The 20,608-nt window shown below is 44.6% G+C and overlaps 1 protein-coding gene across 2 annotated transcripts in view; it reads right to left on the reverse strand.

Moving 5' to 3' along the window:
- ARFGEF2 (ADP ribosylation factor guanine nucleotide exchange factor 2) overlaps window positions 1-20,608 on the reverse strand; it is a 101,171-nt gene that overhangs the window by 45,147 nt on the left and 35,416 nt on the right. For both annotated transcript variants that reach the window (XM_044262878.1, XM_044262879.1), the window contains exons 8-21: window positions 19,606-19,757; window positions 16,650-16,780; window positions 15,321-15,555; window positions 14,162-14,261; window positions 13,295-13,434; window positions 10,890-10,998; window positions 10,066-10,249; window positions 7,750-7,861; window positions 7,031-7,236; window positions 4,284-4,368; window positions 4,010-4,181; window positions 3,263-3,414; window positions 1,671-1,799; window positions 474-632 (exon numbers count right to left, since the gene is read on the reverse strand). In XM_044262878.1, the coding sequence (XP_044118813.1) occupies window positions 474-632; window positions 1,671-1,799; window positions 3,263-3,414; window positions 4,010-4,181; window positions 4,284-4,368; window positions 7,031-7,236; window positions 7,750-7,861; window positions 10,066-10,249; window positions 10,890-10,998; window positions 13,295-13,434; window positions 14,162-14,261; window positions 15,321-15,555; window positions 16,650-16,780; window positions 19,606-19,757 (2,066 nt within the window). The remainder of the gene's footprint in view (window positions 1-473; window positions 633-1,670; window positions 1,800-3,262; window positions 3,415-4,009; window positions 4,182-4,283; window positions 4,369-7,030; window positions 7,237-7,749; window positions 7,862-10,065; window positions 10,250-10,889; window positions 10,999-13,294; window positions 13,435-14,161; window positions 14,262-15,320; window positions 15,556-16,649; window positions 16,781-19,605; window positions 19,758-20,608) is intronic.

Genomic DNA, 20,608 nt, shown 5'->3' on the forward strand with positions numbered 1-20,608 from the left:
TAATTCTATCACTCGGGATTTTTAACACTTTTCCTTATCCTTTTCAGGTATGATTAGGAAAGAGATCAGGCCCCCAGGGACATTATGAGCTCCCAGGAGGAGCCCAAGGGCTTGGGGCAGTGGAAGGAAATCTGTTGCAAAAGCAAACTCGTGCTAACCGGAGCTGGTGGCGCGGAGGGGGGGGTGAGGGGGTGGGGGGGTGGGTTTGGGGGGGGTGGGGGGATGGGTTTGGGGGGGGTGGTTGTGCTCTTGTGACATGGAGCATCTGGACGCACCCACCATGGGCCCAGAAGCTGACTTTCAGAGACGTGAGGTATTTGTGGATAAAGGAAAACCCAGAATTAAAGCGAGACTTGACTCTAGCTGCAGAACTGGAACCGACCCAAGACAGAAGAGGGACACTGAATGAGAGGAATGCTGGGAGTTCTCCTAACTAACAAAAGGCAATGACCAGGGTTTCAAAGGAAAGGCACCTCGTGCCAGGAGTTCCCAAGGTAGTTGCCATCGGTGTGCGCCACTGTTATGAGCGTCTTTATGGTGTCGATGTTTTTCTGCTTCATTTCTGTGATGCTGGAGCTGGCCGTCAGCAGGGAGAAGCGAGCAAGAGCCTGAACATAAGCATCTCGTTCCAGCTGCAACGAAACCCAACCAGGAGAGCGTGCTGAGATGCCACCCTTAGCATGCCAGCTGGCACGTCCACGCGCCTGTGTGTGCACGGGGCTCCTGATACCGTCTGTACACACAGCAACGTGCCAGTTCTTCCGTGCTGGTGTCATCCTGCTACCCAACATCCCCGTGAGCCACGTGGCTGAAAGCTGGCTCTCTCCTTTGCACCTGACCTCAAACTTAAATTCCATGTTCCCTTCCCTCTGGAGGGAGTAGGAGAGGAATCTGTTGAATGTTAAGAGTGCCACATACACTCTAGTTTCTGCAACACCCCTGCAAGGTAGGCCTATTTCCTCAACTCTACAGAAGAGGGACCAGGGGGGTCTTAGAGAGGGGTTGGCTGGGCCAATGTCATGTGGCTAAAGAAGCAGCAGGGCTAGGTTTTGCAAGCCAGACTGCCTGATGTCAAAGCCTGGAGCTTGGTACAGAAGAAAATGTCTAACTGTAAAATACACAGGAATAGAACATTCGAGTTTTTCAAAATAAATGGGTGCAAGTTCTTACTTAGGGAATAACGGGTGGGACTGACAGCCTCCTAACTGGTAAGTTTGAGAACTGTACTCAATTCTCAAATGATTAGTTGTTTGAATTTTTTCAAGATGCAAAGGTTTACAGACATACTCATTTTGCAGTAAATTGTTTCCCCCAGAGGAGACTTGGAAATGAAGGGCATTATAATAAAAACTGATCTTAAAAGGCAAAGTAATATTTTAGCACAAGGGCAGGCTAATTAGGCAGGCGGATAGGAAGTCTGTTTTGTCGAATCCAATCAAGTGGCTTAGACCCCACCTACCCGCTGAGGAAGGTTACAATCCAAATCTCCAGTTTCCCCCTAATGAGCCTGTTGTCAGCATAAATCCGTGGGTTTCTTCTCAGCAGGCATGAGTAGGTAGTTTGCTGAGACTTTCTGGCTAATTGGAAGTGTCTGATAGTTTCTAAGTTTTGCCAAATCTGAAAGAACACGGCCCACCAGGCTTTCTGGAGCCTTGCTAACTTCCACCCACCTGCATTCCAAAGATGCAGGCAATCCGGATTGCGCATCGGATGCCCTCCAAACACAGGGAGGCCACCTCCGTATCGTCACAGTTCTGCAGTCCGATGCTGTAGGCTGCCAACAGCGGCGTCCACACCAGCTGAAAGGAAGTGAGGGTTCCATCATGTCTAGGGTTTCAGCATGGAGAAAGCACTCAGAGGCGATGCTGTTAGTTATGAACACAGCCAGAATGCCAAGTTCACTGCTATTTTGATTTCAATCTACGCCGTTCACAATATAAAATGATTCCTCAACTGTTGTCAAAGGTATCACTACAGATACACTCCTCATTGCACGTATGGTTCAAAAGGAAGGAAGAGAAATACGTGGGGAGTGTGCCACCACCACGTCTACGTGCATCCGTGGCAGACATCACTCATCAACAGGCGGGTCCGCACCCTGCGAAGTCTACTCAGGGCAGGAGAATGGTTCTTGCACAGTGTATCGGGCAGGCAGTGCCCAATAGGCTGGCACAGGGAATAAACGCTACACACATCGGGGTGTCGTAAGTAGCAGAGCAGCTCCCGCTCTGTGATCTACTGAAAGTCAGCCCTTGACACAAGGGCTTGAAAATAAATAAATAAATAAATAAATAAATAAAAATAAAAATTAAAGAAATAAAATATTAAGACAAAAAAAAATAAACCTACACACAACTCATACTCTATAGTTTTTTGAAAAGCTCCTAATTCAAATTATTTAGACTTTACTTTTCCTCCAATTTTCCTGTGAATGCCCTGGAAATAAAAAGGTTCACAAGAATCTAGAAGTGCTCGGGACGCCTGGGTGGCTCAGTTGGTTAAGCAGCTGCCTTTGGTTCAGGTCATGATCCCAGCGTCCTGGGATCGAGTCCCACATCGGGCTCCTTGCTCTGCGGGGAGCCTGCCTCTCCCTCTGACTCTGCCTGCCTCTCTGCCTGTGCTCGCTCTCTCTCTCTCTCTCTCTGACAAATAAATAAATAAAATCTTTGGAAAAAAAAAAAAAGAATCTAGAAGTGCTCAACTAACAGGATATTGACAGCTACTACAAAAATATCTTAGAGAAAAATTACGCGTTATGTCTACAAGGCACGTATCTGTTCTAGACTTTAAAAAAGGAGACACTTGAGGATATTGTCTTTTTACCTCCAACTAGTTTGATCTGGTAAACTCACCCAGAGGCCACGGAAGTGAGAGGTCAAAATGAAACTATCTCTTTACCCTGAATGACTCTTCATTCATTCAGTCCCCCCCAGCAGCCCCGACAGCAACCCTGTGCTCGTCCCCATTTTACAGATGAGGAACACAGAGAGAGGCTGAGTAAGCTGACCAAGGTCACAGAGCTCCAAGGTGGCAAAGGCAGGATGCAAACCAGCCATTCTGACTGTGGGGCCCATGCTGGCACACTCCCCACGCCATCAAAGCGCTTCTGGGAAGGACTCGCTTGAGTTACTGTCCAGACAGAAGCACCCAGACCTGACCTTTCCTCTCCTCCACCTCTTCGCCATTACAGTCACTGGTTGGCTTCTAGCCGGCCCCCTCCAGAGTCAGGCCGAGCCAGGTCCTGGCTTCTCAGGATACTCACTTTGAACATCGGGCGGACATGGTCCAAGTGAGTGGCGCTGGTGAACGGGGCCTTGGCGTGGCTCACGGCCTCCATCAGCGCTTTGGCCGTTCTGGCCATCTGCTCCATCTCCAGGTTGTACAGCAGCCGTCTCTGTTTTTCACTAGCTACGCCTACAGAGAAATGAGAGTCTAATAGCAGCCGCTGATACCCACTGAGTGCTCGCTGTGGGCTAGGCATGGTTTTAAAAGATTTACAATGGTTAAGTCACAAATCTTCCTGAGCCCCTCCATGAGTGTGTTCCCAAGAGCACCATTTTACTGACGGGGGAAATGAGGCACAGACAGGCTCAGCTCTTTGACCAGGGACACACACCCAGTAAGGAGTGGAGGTGGGACTGACCCCAGCCAGTGTGGCTCTGCAGCCTGTGCTCTCGGTCTCTGCACTCTGCTGAAGCCAAGAGTGTCACGGGTCTTCCCCCATAGAATTCTCGAAGTTAGCACCATCACCACTGGCATTAAAGCAGTTTTAAGGCAGGCTGAGTGGGGTAGTTTAGCTCTCGGATTACTCATTTTAAATACCTTCTTGTAGCTAATCACAAATCTAGCAAGAAGATGGTTATGAGAAAATCAACATAATCACACTGATTTAAACACATTAACTATTCAGATATCCAGATATGCAAATTAATCATCAGGAGACTTAATCATGCAATCTGATACACTTAAATATTAGGATTAATAGGAATAATTTGTCAGTAGACCTTACTCTGCTTAGCAGATTTGGTTGCGATCGTATGCTCCTTTGTTTCTTTCATGGCAATTTTCTTGCCTTCTATTTCTTCATAGATGCTCGAGAGATATTCTTCCGGGAGATCTTTACTATCGTTGATACCCCGATTCATTTTAATGTATTGTTCTTTTGTCATTTTATTTTTTACCTGAAATTTAAAAAAATTAAAAACCATTCAGAAAACATCCAATGGCCCAAATAAGACTCCTCATTTAGCTACTACATCGTATCAATCATTAAAATACTTTACCTGAGGGCTGTGCAAGTCGGTGGTTAGCATGATAATTGAGTACGCTAGGACATATGCAGTGTCAGCGCTAGCAAACAGGGTTTGCCTGGAAGAGAAGGTTCCGATGTAAGAACATGCGCTGAGAAGAGGCTAGTGGAGACACTGCACTGAAAACAGGCCGACTGTTCCACCTGTTGCCAAACTAGTCAAGAGTGTTTATGCTTTTAGCACCACTGAAGAGTAACTAATGTCCTTAAGTGTAGAAAAAGCTAATTAAGAAATTGTGTCAGGTTTTAGGTTTCTTTGAACAAAGCAGTTTTAAGTCAAGTTTTAATTTTTTTTTAAGGTTTTATTTATTTGACAGAGATCACAAGTAGGCAGAGAGGCAGGCGGGGGGTGGGGTGGGGAAAGCAGGCTCCCTGCTAAGCAGAGAGCCTGACGAGGGGCTTGATCCCAGGACTCTGGGATCATGACCTGAGCCGAAGGCAGAGGCTTTAACCCACTGAGCCACCCAGGTACCCCTTAAGTCAAGTTTTAAAGAAGATTCTCAAGGTACAGCCAGAACCCTGGGTTAGGGTGTGGCAAGCGAGGCACCCGGAGATAAAATGCAGAGACCCTCACCCTGGCCATGACGGTGAGGCCCCCGGACAGTCTGCACCCTCGTGCTTCACCTGCCTCACCCTGGTCCTATTCCTGAGAGCATCTACTTTGTGCTGGGCCCTGGGGAGAAAGAGGATGAAAACTGCTGTTCACAGCACCTGGCTGGCTCAGTCAGTAGAGCGTGAGACTCTTGATCCTGCACTTTATAGGTTCAAGCCCCATGCTGAGAGCAGGTATTACTTAAAAAAAAAAGAGAGAGAGAGAGAGAGAGAGAGAGAGAGAAAACTGCTGTTCAGTTATTCATTATTTACAGCTTACACTACCCACTACAATACTGAACAGCAGAAATTTGAAGAAAAATATTTATATTGTTCTACATAATATGCTGGTGAAAAGTCTGACTTTTTTTGCCTTAGGCAGGAAAAGATAAAAATGTGTGGCTACACAGCCTCGAAATACGTGGATCTAAAGCTACAAAATCTGGTCTGTCCAAACCATCCCAGGAAGGAAAGGGAGAAACTCTGAAGAACGTAATAAAAGGTCTGAATTCTAACATGAAACAATCTAACATGTTTAGCCATTAAGAGAAACAGAGCAAGGTCCCCAGAACTTCTCCTCTGCCTTCACAGCACATTCTAACGTCTACTGGGTCAGTGACCAGATGCTGCCCCGATGACCAAGCATCTAATGGGAATAGCTCGCTATGCACCTGGAGGAGCAGAACCAATTAATATGAAAACCAAGTTGACCGGGGAGGCAAACTGTTATTAAAAATTTCCACATCGGGGCACCTGGGTGGCTCAGAGGGTTAAGCCTCTGCCTTTGGCTCAAGTCATGATCTCAGGGTCCTGGGATCAAGCCCCACATCGGCTCTCTGCTCAGTGGGGAGCCTCTTTCCCTCACCCCCCATCTGCCTCTCTGCCTACCTGTAATCTCTGTCAAATAAATTAATAAAATCTTTAAAAAAAAAAATTCCACATCATATTCGCAGTACACTCAGACACTCTTCACTTCATGCCCAGGGGAAAGAGTGTGAGCTTTTGAGTCAGACAATTCAACCCTGCTCTGCTACTTAACCAGCTGATTAACTCTGGCGGGTTGCTCAATCTCCCAGCGCCTCAGTTTCCTCTCCAAAAAAACAGACACACTACTCCCAGCTTACCATTAATTAAATGAAATGTATACAAAACCCATGGCATGGCTGACATACAGGAAATATGTTTTTTTGGTTTTTTGTTTGAGGATTTATTTCGTTTAGACAGAGAGAGCATGTGCATGCACACGCATAGGGGAGGAGGACCAAAAGGAGAAATAGTCTTAAGCAGACGTCCCACTGAGTACAGAGCCTGACACGCGGCTTGATCGCATGAACCTGAGACCACAGCCTGTGTTGAAACCAAGAGTCAGATGCTCAATTTACTGTGCCACTCAGGTGCCCCAGGGGATGTCTAATAAAGGTTAGCTCTCTTTTTAATTTCCACTTCCTACAAAAACATGGGATGCCTGGGTGGCTCAGTCGGTTAGGCATTTGCCTTCAGCTCAGGTCATGATCCCAGGGTCCTGGGATCGAGTCCTGCATTGGACTCCCTGCTTGGCAGGGAGCCTGCTTCTCCCTGTGCCTGCTGCTGCTTTGCTTGTGCTCGCTCACTCTCACTCTCTGACAAATAAATAAAATATTAAACAAACAAAAAACATGATGTACCCACCAAAAGAGGACCTAAGATGAAATCATGCACTTAGGTGGGTTTATATAGCCATTTCTGGACCTGTTCATCAGTATCTAACCAAAGAAAAACCCAAATCCTTGAGATCTACCCCATATGTTAAATCAAGGAGCTGTTCTTAATTAAGAAAGAGGTGCCCAAGGGCCTCTTCTCAACTCATAAAATTACTCTTATCAAGATAGCATGGGTTCTACCTGTGTGAACATGGACAAGTTACTTAGCCTCTCTGATTCTCAATTGCCTTGACTGCAGAAAGGGGACACAACAGAAGCTGTGAGGTCTTACCTGAGATAGTCCCTCAGCAGTGTCAGGCACATTGTAACAGAAACTTTAGTTATTTGGTGCAGATTTAGAACGATTAAACTCAACTCCCAACCCAACTAAGATCAGGGCTCCGAGGCAGGCAAAAAGATGACATGGAAAGGACATGGACACAGCACTCACCCCTGGTTGCATTCTATGTATCTCGCAGCAAATTTCTCCATTAATCGATCAATCTTCTGGGCTTCCCCAGGTAGGCGGAAACCTTCTAGAAACGTCCGCAGGGCTGAGACAAATTCCTTTTCACAGAAGTCAAGTTGATCCACATAGGCATACATCACTTCCTTGTTGAACCTTGTGCTGTCTCCCAGAAAATCACCTACTTGGGTCTGAAACATATACACCCACTCATGTCTAGAAACTGTCATATGTGAACCAACAGGAAGACACACTGCAGGCAGAGTGGGGAGGCAGAATGCACTGCTCTCAACACTGAGAAGAGGCTGGCCTGCTAGAAAAGCTGAGACTCCAAGCCTGCCCACCCACCCACCCATTCCAGGCTCAGTCTATCCTGTCTCAGAATAGGAGGCGGCGGCACAGGAGACTTAAAAGATGAAAGAATGATGGGACATACTCAGGAGGGAAGTCAGCTGCAGACAGGCAGCCAGAAGTTTCTAGCAGTCAAGGGACACTTCAAGCTCTGACACTGTTCTAGCAAGTACACAACCAGCTCTTAGGAGCTCTTTGCGAAGCTGGCCAAAGGAGTAAGTAGGACTGCTGTGACCAGGGGTGTGGACAACAGCCACTGCACTCGGCGTCAACCACACTTTAGGTTAAAGCTAGGGGGCATCTCAGAATCACCTGATAAAACCAACACGCAAGCGTCCAACCCCAAGCCTTACAGAATCAAGGCGCTCCTCCTGATGCAGGAATTGGGCAATGTCTTCAACTGATGTTCCCAGCATGCCTTGCTCCTGGAGAAACTGGATGCCTCTCTTGGGTTTCTTGTTGAAACTGTTTCAAGAAGAGACAGGACATGGGTTACTTATTTCAAAATCTGGAGGACAGAAAAAGCTAGCCTTTGAGGCATGAACAAGTCATCAGCTATCAGCTCAGGAAGGTCCTGTGTGTCCCGCCAGCTTCTCTCAATTTCACCTTCAGTTTCTGACCTAGCTACGGCAGAGTCTGCCGTCAGCAAACATCTGTTTACCTCCTCTCCAACACTAACAGAGCTCTAGATGTTCACCCAGGCACACAACGCCCTGGATTAAAAGCTACATTTTTCTGCCTTTAGAAAAATTAAACTCAACTCCCAACCAAATTAAGATCAGTGCTCTGAGGTAGGTATCAGTAGGTATCAATGCTCTAAGGAAGTATTTTCATACCTCCTTCAAGTATGGCCATGTGATAAAGTTCTGGCCTGTGATGTATGAGCAGAAATGGTAATGGGTACTTCTAGGCAGGATCCTTAGTAAACAAAGCTGGCTTGGCTGGGAGGTATATTCCTTTTGTACTTTCCCCTTTATTTGTTAGTGTATGTGTGATGGCTGGTGCTCTAGCAATCACCTTAGACCATGAGGCAATGCTGAAAGTGAAAACCGTGTTAAGGATGGTGAAACAGAGGGGCTCCTGGCTGGCTTAGCTGGTTAAGCATCTAATTCTTGATTTTGGCTCAGACCACAATTCTAGGATGAGACTGAGCCCCGTGTCTGGCTCTGTGCTGGGTGTGGAGCCTGCTTAAGATTCTCTCTCTCTTCCTGCCCTCCACCGATTTAAAAAAAAAAAAAAAAAAAGGGATGGCAAAGGAGTAAAAGTAAATAGCCTGGATCTTTGATGTCCCTGAGAGCCAATACAACAGCCCTAGACCATCCATGTTGGGATTTCCTTTAACAGGGCTTAATTAAGTACTGTTTGTATTTTCTCGTAAAGGGAGGCTTTCTCCACTATGGATAAGTTCAATGTACTATTTACCAGGCCCTGCACTGGAGGACGCTATGTGCTGGGGCAAGAGACACACAGGAAGGACATGGATCAGGCACAAGCAAGGGCAGCCACAGACAGGCGGCTACAGAAGGCCTCCTTGAGGAAGAGAGGTTTTGCCAAGCCTGAGGGAGGAAAAAGACCCAGGAGTGTTCCAAGCAGACGGCACTATGGTGAGAGGACCTCAAGCTGTTCAAGGGACTGAAGCGCACAGTGTGACTCGGGTACTGGCAGGAGATGAGGTCAGCGGTGTGGGGACCAAATCAGGCTGTGATGAGGAGAGGGAAACCTGGAATGATTTCAGACGGCGGATTGAAGTTTTTAAAAGATTAGCTCCTGCGGGGAGACTAGAAATGAGATCAACACTTCAATTAATGAGTACTGTAACATCAGCTTTTAAAACAAACTGAATTTACTAAGTCAACTAATCATTAAGAAGTTGGACAGGATATGAGACTGAGTTTAATATTTCTGTGTGTAAAAGACTGGGGCACCTGGGTGGCTCAGTGGGTTAAAGCCGCTGCCTTCAGCTCAGGTCATGATCTCAGGGTCCTGGGAGCGAGCCCCATATCCAGCTCTCCGCTCAGCAGGGAGCCTGCTTCCCCCTCTCTCTCTGCCTGCCTTTCTGCCTACTTGTGATCTCTGCTGTAACAAATGAATACATAAAATCTTAAAAAAAAAAAAGACTGGAAAAAAACACATTAAGATTTACTAATGCCTGTAATGACGATGCGCTTATGAGAAAATATCATTTTTCCAAGATACACAACTGAGGTATTATGATGGGAGCAGATTACTTTCAAATGGTTCAGAAAAAATTATACATAGATAACACTAATATGGCAAGAGTTCATTCTTCCGTATGTTGGAACTGTTCATAAGATATAGTTGGAAAAAAGTTACCAACGGTGATTTCCTTTAGGTAATAATTCTATGAGTGATTAAACATATTTGCTTCATACTTTTGTTTTCTAAACTGGTTTAATTTCTTGCATTAGGTAAAATAAAAATAAAAAGACCAGGCATCAACTATACAAAGCTATTAAATTCTAATCTCAAACTGCCTCTCCTTCTCCCACTCTCTCAGTCTGGGTGGCTCAGTCTGGCTTGGCTGCGAGTGTCAGCACTGGCCTTCTGTAACAGTCCTTCCCCTAGTGGAGTCAGTCCCAGGTTCCCAGAGAAGATGTGGCTTTGTCAGAGGCCCCAAGAGATTCGGCTGGAGTAGCAGCCATACTCACAGCTCGATGCCATGTTCGATAATCTCCTTTTGTTGTTTGATGACCTCAAACTGCTCCGGATCATCCTGGACAGCCATCTGGGTCCCCGAGGACACTGTGGACTCCATGGACGTCACACTGCTCCGCCTTGCCATGTCAAGGCCTTTCCCGTCCCCCAATTCCTGATCTGTGGGCCTCTCCTGACCTGCAATGAATGACATAAGAGCAAAGGGAACCAAATCAACAGATGGGACACAGACACACCTGAGCTCAGGTCAGGCTCTCTGATTCCCTTTTCCAGACCTGTTACAATAAAGTTTGTCCTTTAAGAGTCATGAACATGAAACCTTGGCATCACTCAAAAATTTACTTTTTTGTGGGACTTGATGAACTAATTCTAAAATTCACACGAAAGACCAGGAGTATAAAAACCGTCAGGACACTTGAAGAACAAAGAATAGGAAGACCTGCCTAACAGGTATCAGACTCACTAAAGAACTCAAGGCATCCGAAAAGTGTGGTATTGGTGCAAGAACAGAAAAACCCATAAAATGGAATAGAAAATTCAGAAACAGATTTACACAGGGAAATATGGCATATCATAAAGGTGGTGAGGGAAGAAGAGACTACTAAAAAAAAAGAATCAGAACTGTTTTTCCATTTGGGAATATGACATCAGAGCGCAACTCATACTATCCTCCCCAAATTCCAGATGAATTAAAAAGCGGAAGCTTTAAGGCATTCAGCAAACTACAGAATTTTGCTAATTTAAGACAGTAACACAAAGATGACTTTCCCAACAGTCCTGTTGTGAATGGAGGTGATGGTGTGGCAAGCCCTCTCACCGAGGCTGGTCTGGTGGTTGGGATTCACATACAGGTCTTTGCTCCATTCCACCATGCACTTGAGAATGGACACGAGGCACTCCAAACCTTTCTTCCTCAGACTGAGCTCCTGAAGGACAAAAGGGACATGGCGCAGAGACTTAACAGATAAACTGAGTGCAGAAATCTATAGGACTATTAGGGACAATACCGAAACAAACATTGACAGTCAGTGCTATTAAGCAAAGAACCTAAGGAAAAGTTAACAGGTGACATAAGTATTAAGGGCTCATTGCAAAAACCCTGAAAATCTCTAAAGCTGTTCATTACAAATACCCTAGTAAAAAACAGGAGATGTGTGCTTTCCTAAAAGGAACAGCATTATCTGGAATTTTTTTTTTTTTTTTTAAAGTAAATGTCTATGCCCAACACTGGGCTTGAACTCATGACTCCAAGATCAAGAGCTGCATGCTCTGCGTGCCTGGGTGGCTCAGGGGGTTAGGCCTCTACCTTCGGCTAGGGTCATGATCTCAGGGTCCTGGGATCGAGCCCTACATCAGGCTCTCTGCTCAGTGGGGAGCCTGCTTCACAACCCCCCTCTCTGCCTGCCTCTTTGCCTACTTGTGATCTCTCTCTCTGTCAAATAAATAAATAAAATCTTAAAAAAAAAAAAAAAAAAGAGTTGCATCTTCTACCTACGGAGTCAGTTAGGTACCCCAAGTGTCATCTGGATTTTTGAAAGGAAGATATTCACTGCTTATATAATTTAAAAAACACTTCAGTCACTTTCCTTTTTAATAAACCAATAGGGTTGAGTCACCTGAGTGGCTCAGTTGGTTAAGCATCCGACGGTTGGTTTTAGCTCAGGTCCTGATCTCGGGGTCATGAGATACAGACCCACATCAGGCTCAGCGCTCAGTACAGAATCTGCTTGGGATTCTCTTCCTCCCTCTTGCTCCCCCTCTGCCCCTTCCTCCCCTTGTGCATATACATGCGCACACTCTCAATAAATATAGATCTTAACCAGTAACACCCCCCCCCCAAAATAAGAGAAAAGAATTTTCCATCATGCAACAGATGAGTGATTCTGGACACATTATTCCTCTTCAAACACTCATAAACGCATTACATTTTAAGGCTTGCTCTACAAATAAAAATACTAGTTTTTTTTTTTTTTTTAAGATTATTTATTTATTTATTTGACAGACAGAGATCACAATAGGCAGAGAGGCAGGCAGAGAGAGAGAGGAGGAAGCAGGCTCTCCACTGAGCAGAGAGCCCGATGCGGGGCTTGATCCCAAGTCCCTGGGATCATGACCTGAGCCGAAGGCAGAGGCCCTAAACCACTGAGCCACCCAGGCGCCCCAAAATACTAGTTTTTAAAAAGTAGCATTTCTTAAAAAATTGAACATGAATCACAGATAATCTAAAGAAATGCAAATATTTTCTACTCAAAACAGCACCAATGGTGGCACAGATTTCTCTGTGAATCTAATGACGGCCACGGACCTTCTAGGGAAAATGCCCATTCACCAATATGCTACACGTAATGCCAGGCAGCTCACAGACCTTCTGACCAGCTCCTTCAGAAACCTTAGCTTAAGATCCTCTTCTCTGTGTGGGCACTCTAATGAGGCAACTGGATAAGAGACAATTTCCTTTGCCTTACTGGAGCCTAGGAGTCTGTTTTCATACAAGCTTTCGAAAGGTGACTGAGTAAACTGATTTCCTACAGGTCTCGGCTCAAATGTCACCTTCTCAGAAAGACCACCTCTGTGACCCTGTTAAAAATGACAGCACCATTTCTAGCCCTCTTTTATCTGTGCTTTATTCTTCTCTGTGGCTTACTCCTCCGTTGCTGACCACAGCAGTTGTACACATTCATGGGCACTGCGTTTTGTTCACTGATGTTTTCCAGCACCAAGGACAGCGCCGGCCTGGCACACAGTGGCGCTCAATAAACGTTTATGGAGATGAATGTACTTTATTATTATTTTTCTCAAGTGGATCCTTAAAAATAAAAATCCACGCTGGCCATGGAGCCTATCGCAGGGTTTGAACTCACGACCTTGAGATCAAGACCTGAGCTAAGAGTCAGACCCCTAATCAAATGAGCCACCCAGACACCATGAAGCAAATGCACTTTAAGTATAAATGCAGGAGGAGCACCTGGGTGGTTCAGCCAGTTAAGCAGCTGCTTTCTGCTCAAGTCATGATCCCAGGTTCTGGGAATGGAGCCCTGCATGGGGCTTCCATGCTCAGCAGGGAGTCTGCTCTTCTCTCTCCCTCTAACCCTCCCCCTGCTCGTGCTCCTGTTCTGTCAAATGAGTAAATTAAAAAATCTTAAAAAAAAATACACACACACACACACACAAATATATATACATACACACATATATATAAATCGGTGTTTTCAGTGTTTTTACCTGCAGAGGAGTCATTCCTAGCTCGTGTCCACTTCTTCCCTGAGCGATTTTGGATAAATCATTCACAAGGCGCTCAAAAATGTTAGCAGCATTTAAATCACAGTCGTAGTTGACATAAATATCTACAACACACTGGGCGTCTTAGAAAATAACACAGAGATATTAGAAATTCTGATCCAACAGACACGGCAGTTACATTTTCTTATTAAATTATATTCTTTCTTCAAAACTGCTTCCCAGTGAATCACTGACTCAGGTAGACAAGAATCCCTCAGGAAACGTGTGTCTGGGGAGGCCCTCTTCTGATGCCTGCCTCGGCACTCACTGACTCTCGAGCAGCTTACTCTGCCTCTTCAAAGCTCTCTTCCACATAAGAAAGGGATAACAATTGTCCAATCCACCTCTTGAAGTTGTGTCACTTGTGGAATTATGTCTGACGACAGACAAGTGGGAGGCTTGGTAACCAGCCACACAACTGTATGGTGATAAGGGAAATCCGAACTGACCTTGGGATTCAATTGAGGGCTGGCAGCACTAACACCCTAGACCCTGTGACTGACAAAGTGTTCAGTTTGTAGGTGGAGTGACCATGTATCCTGCTTTTGTAGGAGCAGGGGGCTTCCCAGGGTGTGGGACTTTCTGTGTGAAGACCACAAGGTCCGGGTCAACCAGACAGAGCTGGTCATCCTCTAAAGGAGAAGAGGAGTGGGACTAGATGTCCCACTAATGGTTAGCATTAGACTTTCAGGTGAGGCTTTCCCAGCGCAACATTAAAACTCTAAAAGCAGGAGGTAAAGGTCTCAATCTGGATTTTAGAAAAGCATTTCTGGGTAAGTCAATGGATGAGCACTCTCAGAGTGAAAATACCTGCACAGATCCTTGTCAGAGTCTGAATGACCATCCACCTGTGCTCAAAAGAACTTGTTGATGTTTCTAAAATGTTCAGGAAAATCTCTTTGAAAAAGACCTACATGACACAGAGACAAAGGGGACACCAATTAATACCATTTAAATTGGGGCTCAAAACGCCCAAAGGCTGTAGGGGACCAACGAGGGAGGGAGCCTTGGGAGATGTAAAGGAGCAGCGCGCGCGCGCGCGCGCACACACACACACACACACGCACTGCTGAGGCCTCCCGGGGGAACAGCTAGGCGGGCAGGACCACAGCAACCGGAGGATGGAGCCCCAGTAGAGGAGCCCCTCAGCAACCAGCAAGAGCCGCCAGGCCAAGATAAGGACTAGCTTACGGTTTTGAGAGAAACCAGAGATCTGGATTGTCATGTAAAATGAAAGTAACTTCTCAATTTGCCAACTAAATCAGATTACTTCAAACAATGTAGAGGCTAAACACACATGTTCAGGGGACTGAGACTAGCCCTTGGGTCATTCGATTTAAACTTTGGGTTAAAATGAAAGGCACTTCAGCCATCAAAAGAAATGAAATCTTGCCATTTGCAACAACGTGGATGGAACTAGAGGGTATTATGCTGAGTGAAGTAAGTCAATCGGAGAAAGACAACTATCATATGATCTCCCTGTGATGCAACATGGGGGGCTTGGGGGGTAGAAAAGAATAAATGAAAGAAGATGGAATCGGGAGGGAGACAAACCACAAAAGACTCCATCTCAAAAAACAGACTGATGGTTGTTGGCGGGGAGGGGGGTCGGGAGAGGGTGGTCGGGTTATGGACATTGGGGAGGGTATGTGCTATGGTGAGTGCTGTGAAATGTGTAGACCTGGCGATTCACAGACCTGTACCCCTGGGGATAAAAACACATTATATGTTTATTAAAAAATTAAAAAAATAATTAAAAAAAAAAAAAAAAGAAAGGCAACTAACATCTGGGGGCAGGAACTTTTAGGAAAAGGTAGTCTCTCACTCTGGGGTGCCAGCAAGTGGACCGTGTAAGTCTAGTTCCTGATGAGTATGTCACCAGGATTTAACTCTTTGTGTATAAACACTATACAAAAAAAGAAACAAAACAAAACAAAAAGAACCCCCCAAATCATTGCGGAGTCCATACCTCTATTTGCATTTTCAAGTGCATTTTGAAGTTTGAAAGAAGAGTAAGAAAAATGGCAAGAGAGAGTTCAAAGACATCGGGCACTGAAGAGACGCCATTTTTGGACAATGCCACGCAAAGATACTGCTTGATTGCGTTGATGAACATCTCATGAGTCCTGAAGACCGGGCCAGCGTTCTGCAGGACGGACAGGAGCAGCTGCAGGGAAACCACTTTGGAGCGCAGCTCGTGGGATCTGGCAAAGGGAAAGACGGCAACAGTGCTAGAAGATTCCATTTGAGAGAGTGCATTTCTTGAGAAGGCCTCACTCCTCTACCAGCGAGCTGAGTTTTCTGAGAGCCAATGAGTTAAGAATTGGCACCGGCATCTAGATGCCAAGAGCGTGGGGGCAGATGGCATGAGGTGGCTCCTCCGGGGACCCGTAAGCCCATGAGGACAAGAGTTGCCAACTCTCACTATCCTTTTCCTCTCCCTGCCATAAAACAGGGGTGCAGCGGGAGCAGAGGAAGCATAAACTTACAGGTTCTGCAACTACAGTTACTTTACATCACACACGTGAGACTAACCCCTGCGTCCTGCTCTGTCTTTATGGACAAACAGAAACAGTGCTCTTTATTCACCCAGAGGCCTGGAAAGAAGGAAGTGTTCCTGAATCATCTCCTTAACGGTCATGATACCTCAATAGGAGAGTTGAGGATTATTTTTAGTGACTAACAAGAACAAGGACAAAAAAAAAACTCATGAAGTGCCGGGCCCCACACTCAGGATGCGCTAATACCACTTCATATCATGGACCCTGTAAGGCAATTTCCCACATCCCCACTTTTCAGATGAGGTTCGGTAACGCCTACAGCTGTGGAGGAGCCAGGAATGAATGCGGCTCTCTGGCTCCATAACCCTACCGGCTCTGCACTAACCGGTTCACTACGAAGTAAGGTTTGGCTTCTCTGGGTTGCATCTGGGGCTTAAACCTATACCCATGGAGCAGAGGTTTCTCAGCAGGGCAGGGAAGTGAGGTTTATACAAATCCTGCCCCTGCCCACCCTGCATCAGATTAAATTCGTTAGTTGGGAAAAAGAGAGTAACACGTTCAGTATAGTAACACTTTCTCATATATAAGCCAAGGAAAGTAAGACTGGGCAAAATCATGGTTGGTGTGGACACAGAGACAATCTATTATAAAAGGGCTGTAGGGACAGTAGGAGTCTGAAAACTGTAAATTCCTGCATTCACACCAATCAAGGGACAGGGCACTGGGGTATTTCGGAACCCCCAACATCCTCCTGAGTCATCTCGGTCATACACGGCCAAGAACTGGTGTCTGCTTACTTTGGATCTGGGGGGCCTTCAGCAAGGGGTTTCATGGACAGCTTGCAAAGGGAGCGAAACACCAGGAAGGCGTCCTTCTGCAGAATGTGAGAGAACCTAGCAGCCACTTGATGTCCCTGTGCATCTGATTCCTGAGGTTAGAAACAAATAAGAGAAAAATTAAGGGGGTCAAAACAAAATTATTTTTCAAAAATAAAGAATGTAATTATTTCATGGAAATTTAAAATTCTGTTATTCAATGGGGAAGTGAGGAATGTGGGGGAGGGGACAATATGCCAAAACAGGAGCTATGGGGGAGTCATTCTGGCAATTCTAAAACCTTGTTCCTTGTTCTTCAAAAAGTGGGCATGGATGGCTTAAAATGATAAATGAGCAAATGTTAAACCATTAAAAATCTAAGACAAACACAGCTGACCCTTGAACAACACGGGTTTGCACTGCACAGGGCCACTTAGATGTGTACATTGATTTTCTCTTCCTTGTGATTTTTTCTCAAGTCTACTTTATTCTAAGAATACAGTATATAATACGTACATGAAATACATGTCAATCAATTGTGTATGCTATTGGTGAGGCTTCTGGTCAATAGCAAGCTATCAGTGATTAAGTTCTAGGAGAGTGAAAAGTTAAACACAGATTCTCGGCCGCATGGTAGGGGAGTGTCATTGCCCCTAGCCCCCGTGTTATTTAAGGGTCACGTGTACAAGTTAATTATATTAGTTTGGATAACAGTATTTCTAAGAACACTACTGCAGGATAGATGGGGGGGAAAACGAGAGGCCTTTGAAAATACACTTCTTTAACTAAAAAAAGTAAGCTGCTTTAAAAAATTAAAAAAAAAATCTGTAACGTATGAAAAAGACTAGTATGCTCAACGTACAAAAAGTTCTTTTAATTCATTAAGGAAATTACAGAAAACTTCCACCCAAATGAAAAGCAGGCAAAAAAACATGAATAAGCAATTCACCAAGAAATGCAAATGACAGATTAACCTAAATAATGTTACTACTAATTATTACGGCGGGATCTTTCTCCCATCAGACCACCAAAATTTGGAATGAAGGCTATTGCCCAATTTTAATGAGGGAATGGGGAAATGAGCACTGATTGCCTACAAGTGGGCAGAGATTCGAGCATTACCTTCCCAGCAGGCTAATGTGATGTTAAGGAACAAAAGCCTGAAAGCTTCCAACTCGTGACCCAGCAATATCACTTGTAGGAATTTATCCTAAAGAAAGAATTAAGGATGTGCACAAGGTTTATCTATAAGGATGCTCATTATAGAACTATTTCCCGTGATTAAAAAAAACCAAAGTAACATCAAAACCTAACAGGGAATTGGCAAAAGAGATATGGCAATCTACAGGACAGAATTTTACATGACCATTGAAACAGTTAGGTGTGTATGTACTGATGTGGAAAGATGCCCATAAAACGGTGTTGAGTAAACAAAGCAAGTCACAGCCTAGTACAAAAGGCAAGAGTCCTTTATGCGAGTTGGAGTACATCTGTAAGGACGTTCTTAATGGGGATGACATAATTCCATGGAGACTGCTATAGAATGGATGCTTATGCTCCCTCCACCTCCATTCACAGGCTGACATCTAACCCTCAAAGTGATGGCATCTGGAAGTGGGGCTTAAGAGAGAGGAGTCCTCGTGAATGGTATTAGTGTCCTTAAGAAGACAGCCACTGGGGTGCCTCAGTCGCTCAGTGGGTTAAAGCCTTTGCCTTTGGCTCAGGTTGTGGTCTCAGGGTCCTGGGATCAAGCCCCACATGGGGCTCTCTGCTTCCACATGGGGAGCCTGCTTCCTCCTCTCTCCCTGCCTGCCTCTCTCTCTGACTACTTGTAATCTCTGTCTATCAAATAAATAAATAAATAAATAAATCTATCTTTAAAAAAAAAAAAAAAAAAAAAAAAGACAGCCATTTTATGAATCAGGAAACAGGCCCTCACCAGACACCAAAACTGCTGATACCTTTATCTTGGGACTTCCCAGCGTCCAGAACTGTGAGAGATAAATTTCTATCATTTATAAGCCACCCAATCTATGGTATTCTATTACGGCAACCCAAAGAGACTAAGACAGGGTCAGGTATTGGTTCCTGGTGGAGGGGTAGGGGAGTTGGGGGTGGAAAAAATCTTATTCTTTATATGTATAAAGTACAGGTACATGTATAATCATATAGATATCCAGTTTATCAGTGGCTTTAAAATTCGTGAAAGGGGATGGTGTATCAGGAAAAGAAATCTATCAAAAGGCTGGGGGGTTGGGCGCTGATCATGCAAAAGGCTGAGAAACACCCGTGAAAAGGTAGAGAGAGTGGTTTCAGGTGGGATGTTAACATCATATTTCTCCCTGTTTTGAATGTTTATATATAGCATTTTCAAGAAAACAACAAAGCTATTTAAAAAAAATAATGTGGCAGACACATCTATGGGTCTGAAAGGATATTCATAATATACACTAAGTTTCAAAAGCAGGTTACAAAACAGCAGTCTACCATGTGATTATATTTAAGTGGAAAAAAATGAGAGGGAGAGAAAAATCTAGAAAGATATAAGTAATAGTTAACGAGGGTTATCTCTAGGTTAGGGGATTATGGATGACTTTTATTTCCCTATTTTTCCTTCTCTCTATTTTCTGATTCTATAATGAATGTATATGAGAGAAAAGAGAAAGGCCAGGAAATCTAAGTTTTTAAAAGTCTGAATAAACAAGGTTAGTAACAAAGATTAGTAATAAACAGGGTTTAGTAACAATGCTGTATACACCAGGAGCACTTCCAAGAATGTCACCTACTAATACGAAGCGCTTGAGGCAAGGACTGTGTGACTGACTGAGTAAGGTCTGCTGGTTTTCACTCACTGCTTCTGCTAGAGATTTAATTGTGCATCTTCTAAAAAAAGTAAAAATCCAAACGGGTCTGTATAAGAGGAGAATCACCAACATACCAGATTATCCGCTGACGACAAGGACTGCCTGTCGTCTGCTATCCCGTTGGTCTGGGAATTTTCATCAGCTGCTGGGGGAACTGCACCTTCCTGGCACTCCAGTTCACCCAGGACCTGCTCGGGTTCTGTCAGGCCGTGCTTCTGTGCTGCTTCTTAAAACACAGGTGCAAAAAATCATCACCAGGTTAGTACTCACCCCAAAAGCTCTGACACCAGGGAGTAGTTACTCACATCATCTTCCAGCTCCTGCTTTTTCCCCTCTCCCTTTGCTACCACCCTAGGAGACTGACATAATAATACTGAGAAAGGCTTAACCAAAGTGGTGTTTAGGCTCTACACGTGTCCACTACCCACACACCCCAGAAGTTTCATTCACACTGCAGGCCATGTCAGTGCTGCCTCTAGAAATGAGCAATACAGTAGCCCTGCCCACCCCTGTCCACTTCTGGAAAAGCTTAGAAACAGCTCAGCATGAAAAGCACAGACTTTTTTTAAAAAATGTTACTGATAATAGGGGTTAGAGAAGAGCCATATAAATGAAAAGAGTTGGCAGTTATGACAGAAGACCTCAGACAAGGAGGAAAAAAAAACAAAGTAGACCTGAGCTTCCTGGCAGCCGTGTGAAAAAGGGAAAGACAAAGAATTAAAATTATTCTACCAGGACATACATTTCTATATTCTATTAAGTAATTTCATGTAATTCTACATTAAATAAATTAAATAATTAATTATTATTATTAAATTAAATAATTTAAATAAATAAATTAAATAAATAATTAAATAAATAATGAAATCTATGAATACAGATTAGTGGTAACCTAAATGAACAAAAGAATAGGGCTTAGAGCAGTGGGTCAAACTTCTCAGACTGTTACCCACAGTAAGAAATACATTTTAAAAATCATGACCCCCCGGGGTGCCTGGATAGCTCAGTGGGTTAAAGCCTCTGCCTTCGGCTCAGATCATGATCCCAGGGTCCTGGGATCGAGCCCCGCACCGGGCT

Source organism: Neovison vison, chromosome 8, assembly GCF_020171115.1.
Source record: "Neovison vison isolate M4711 chromosome 8, ASM_NN_V1, whole genome shotgun sequence".
NCBI lineage: Eukaryota > Metazoa > Chordata > Mammalia > Carnivora > Mustelidae > Neogale > Neogale vison.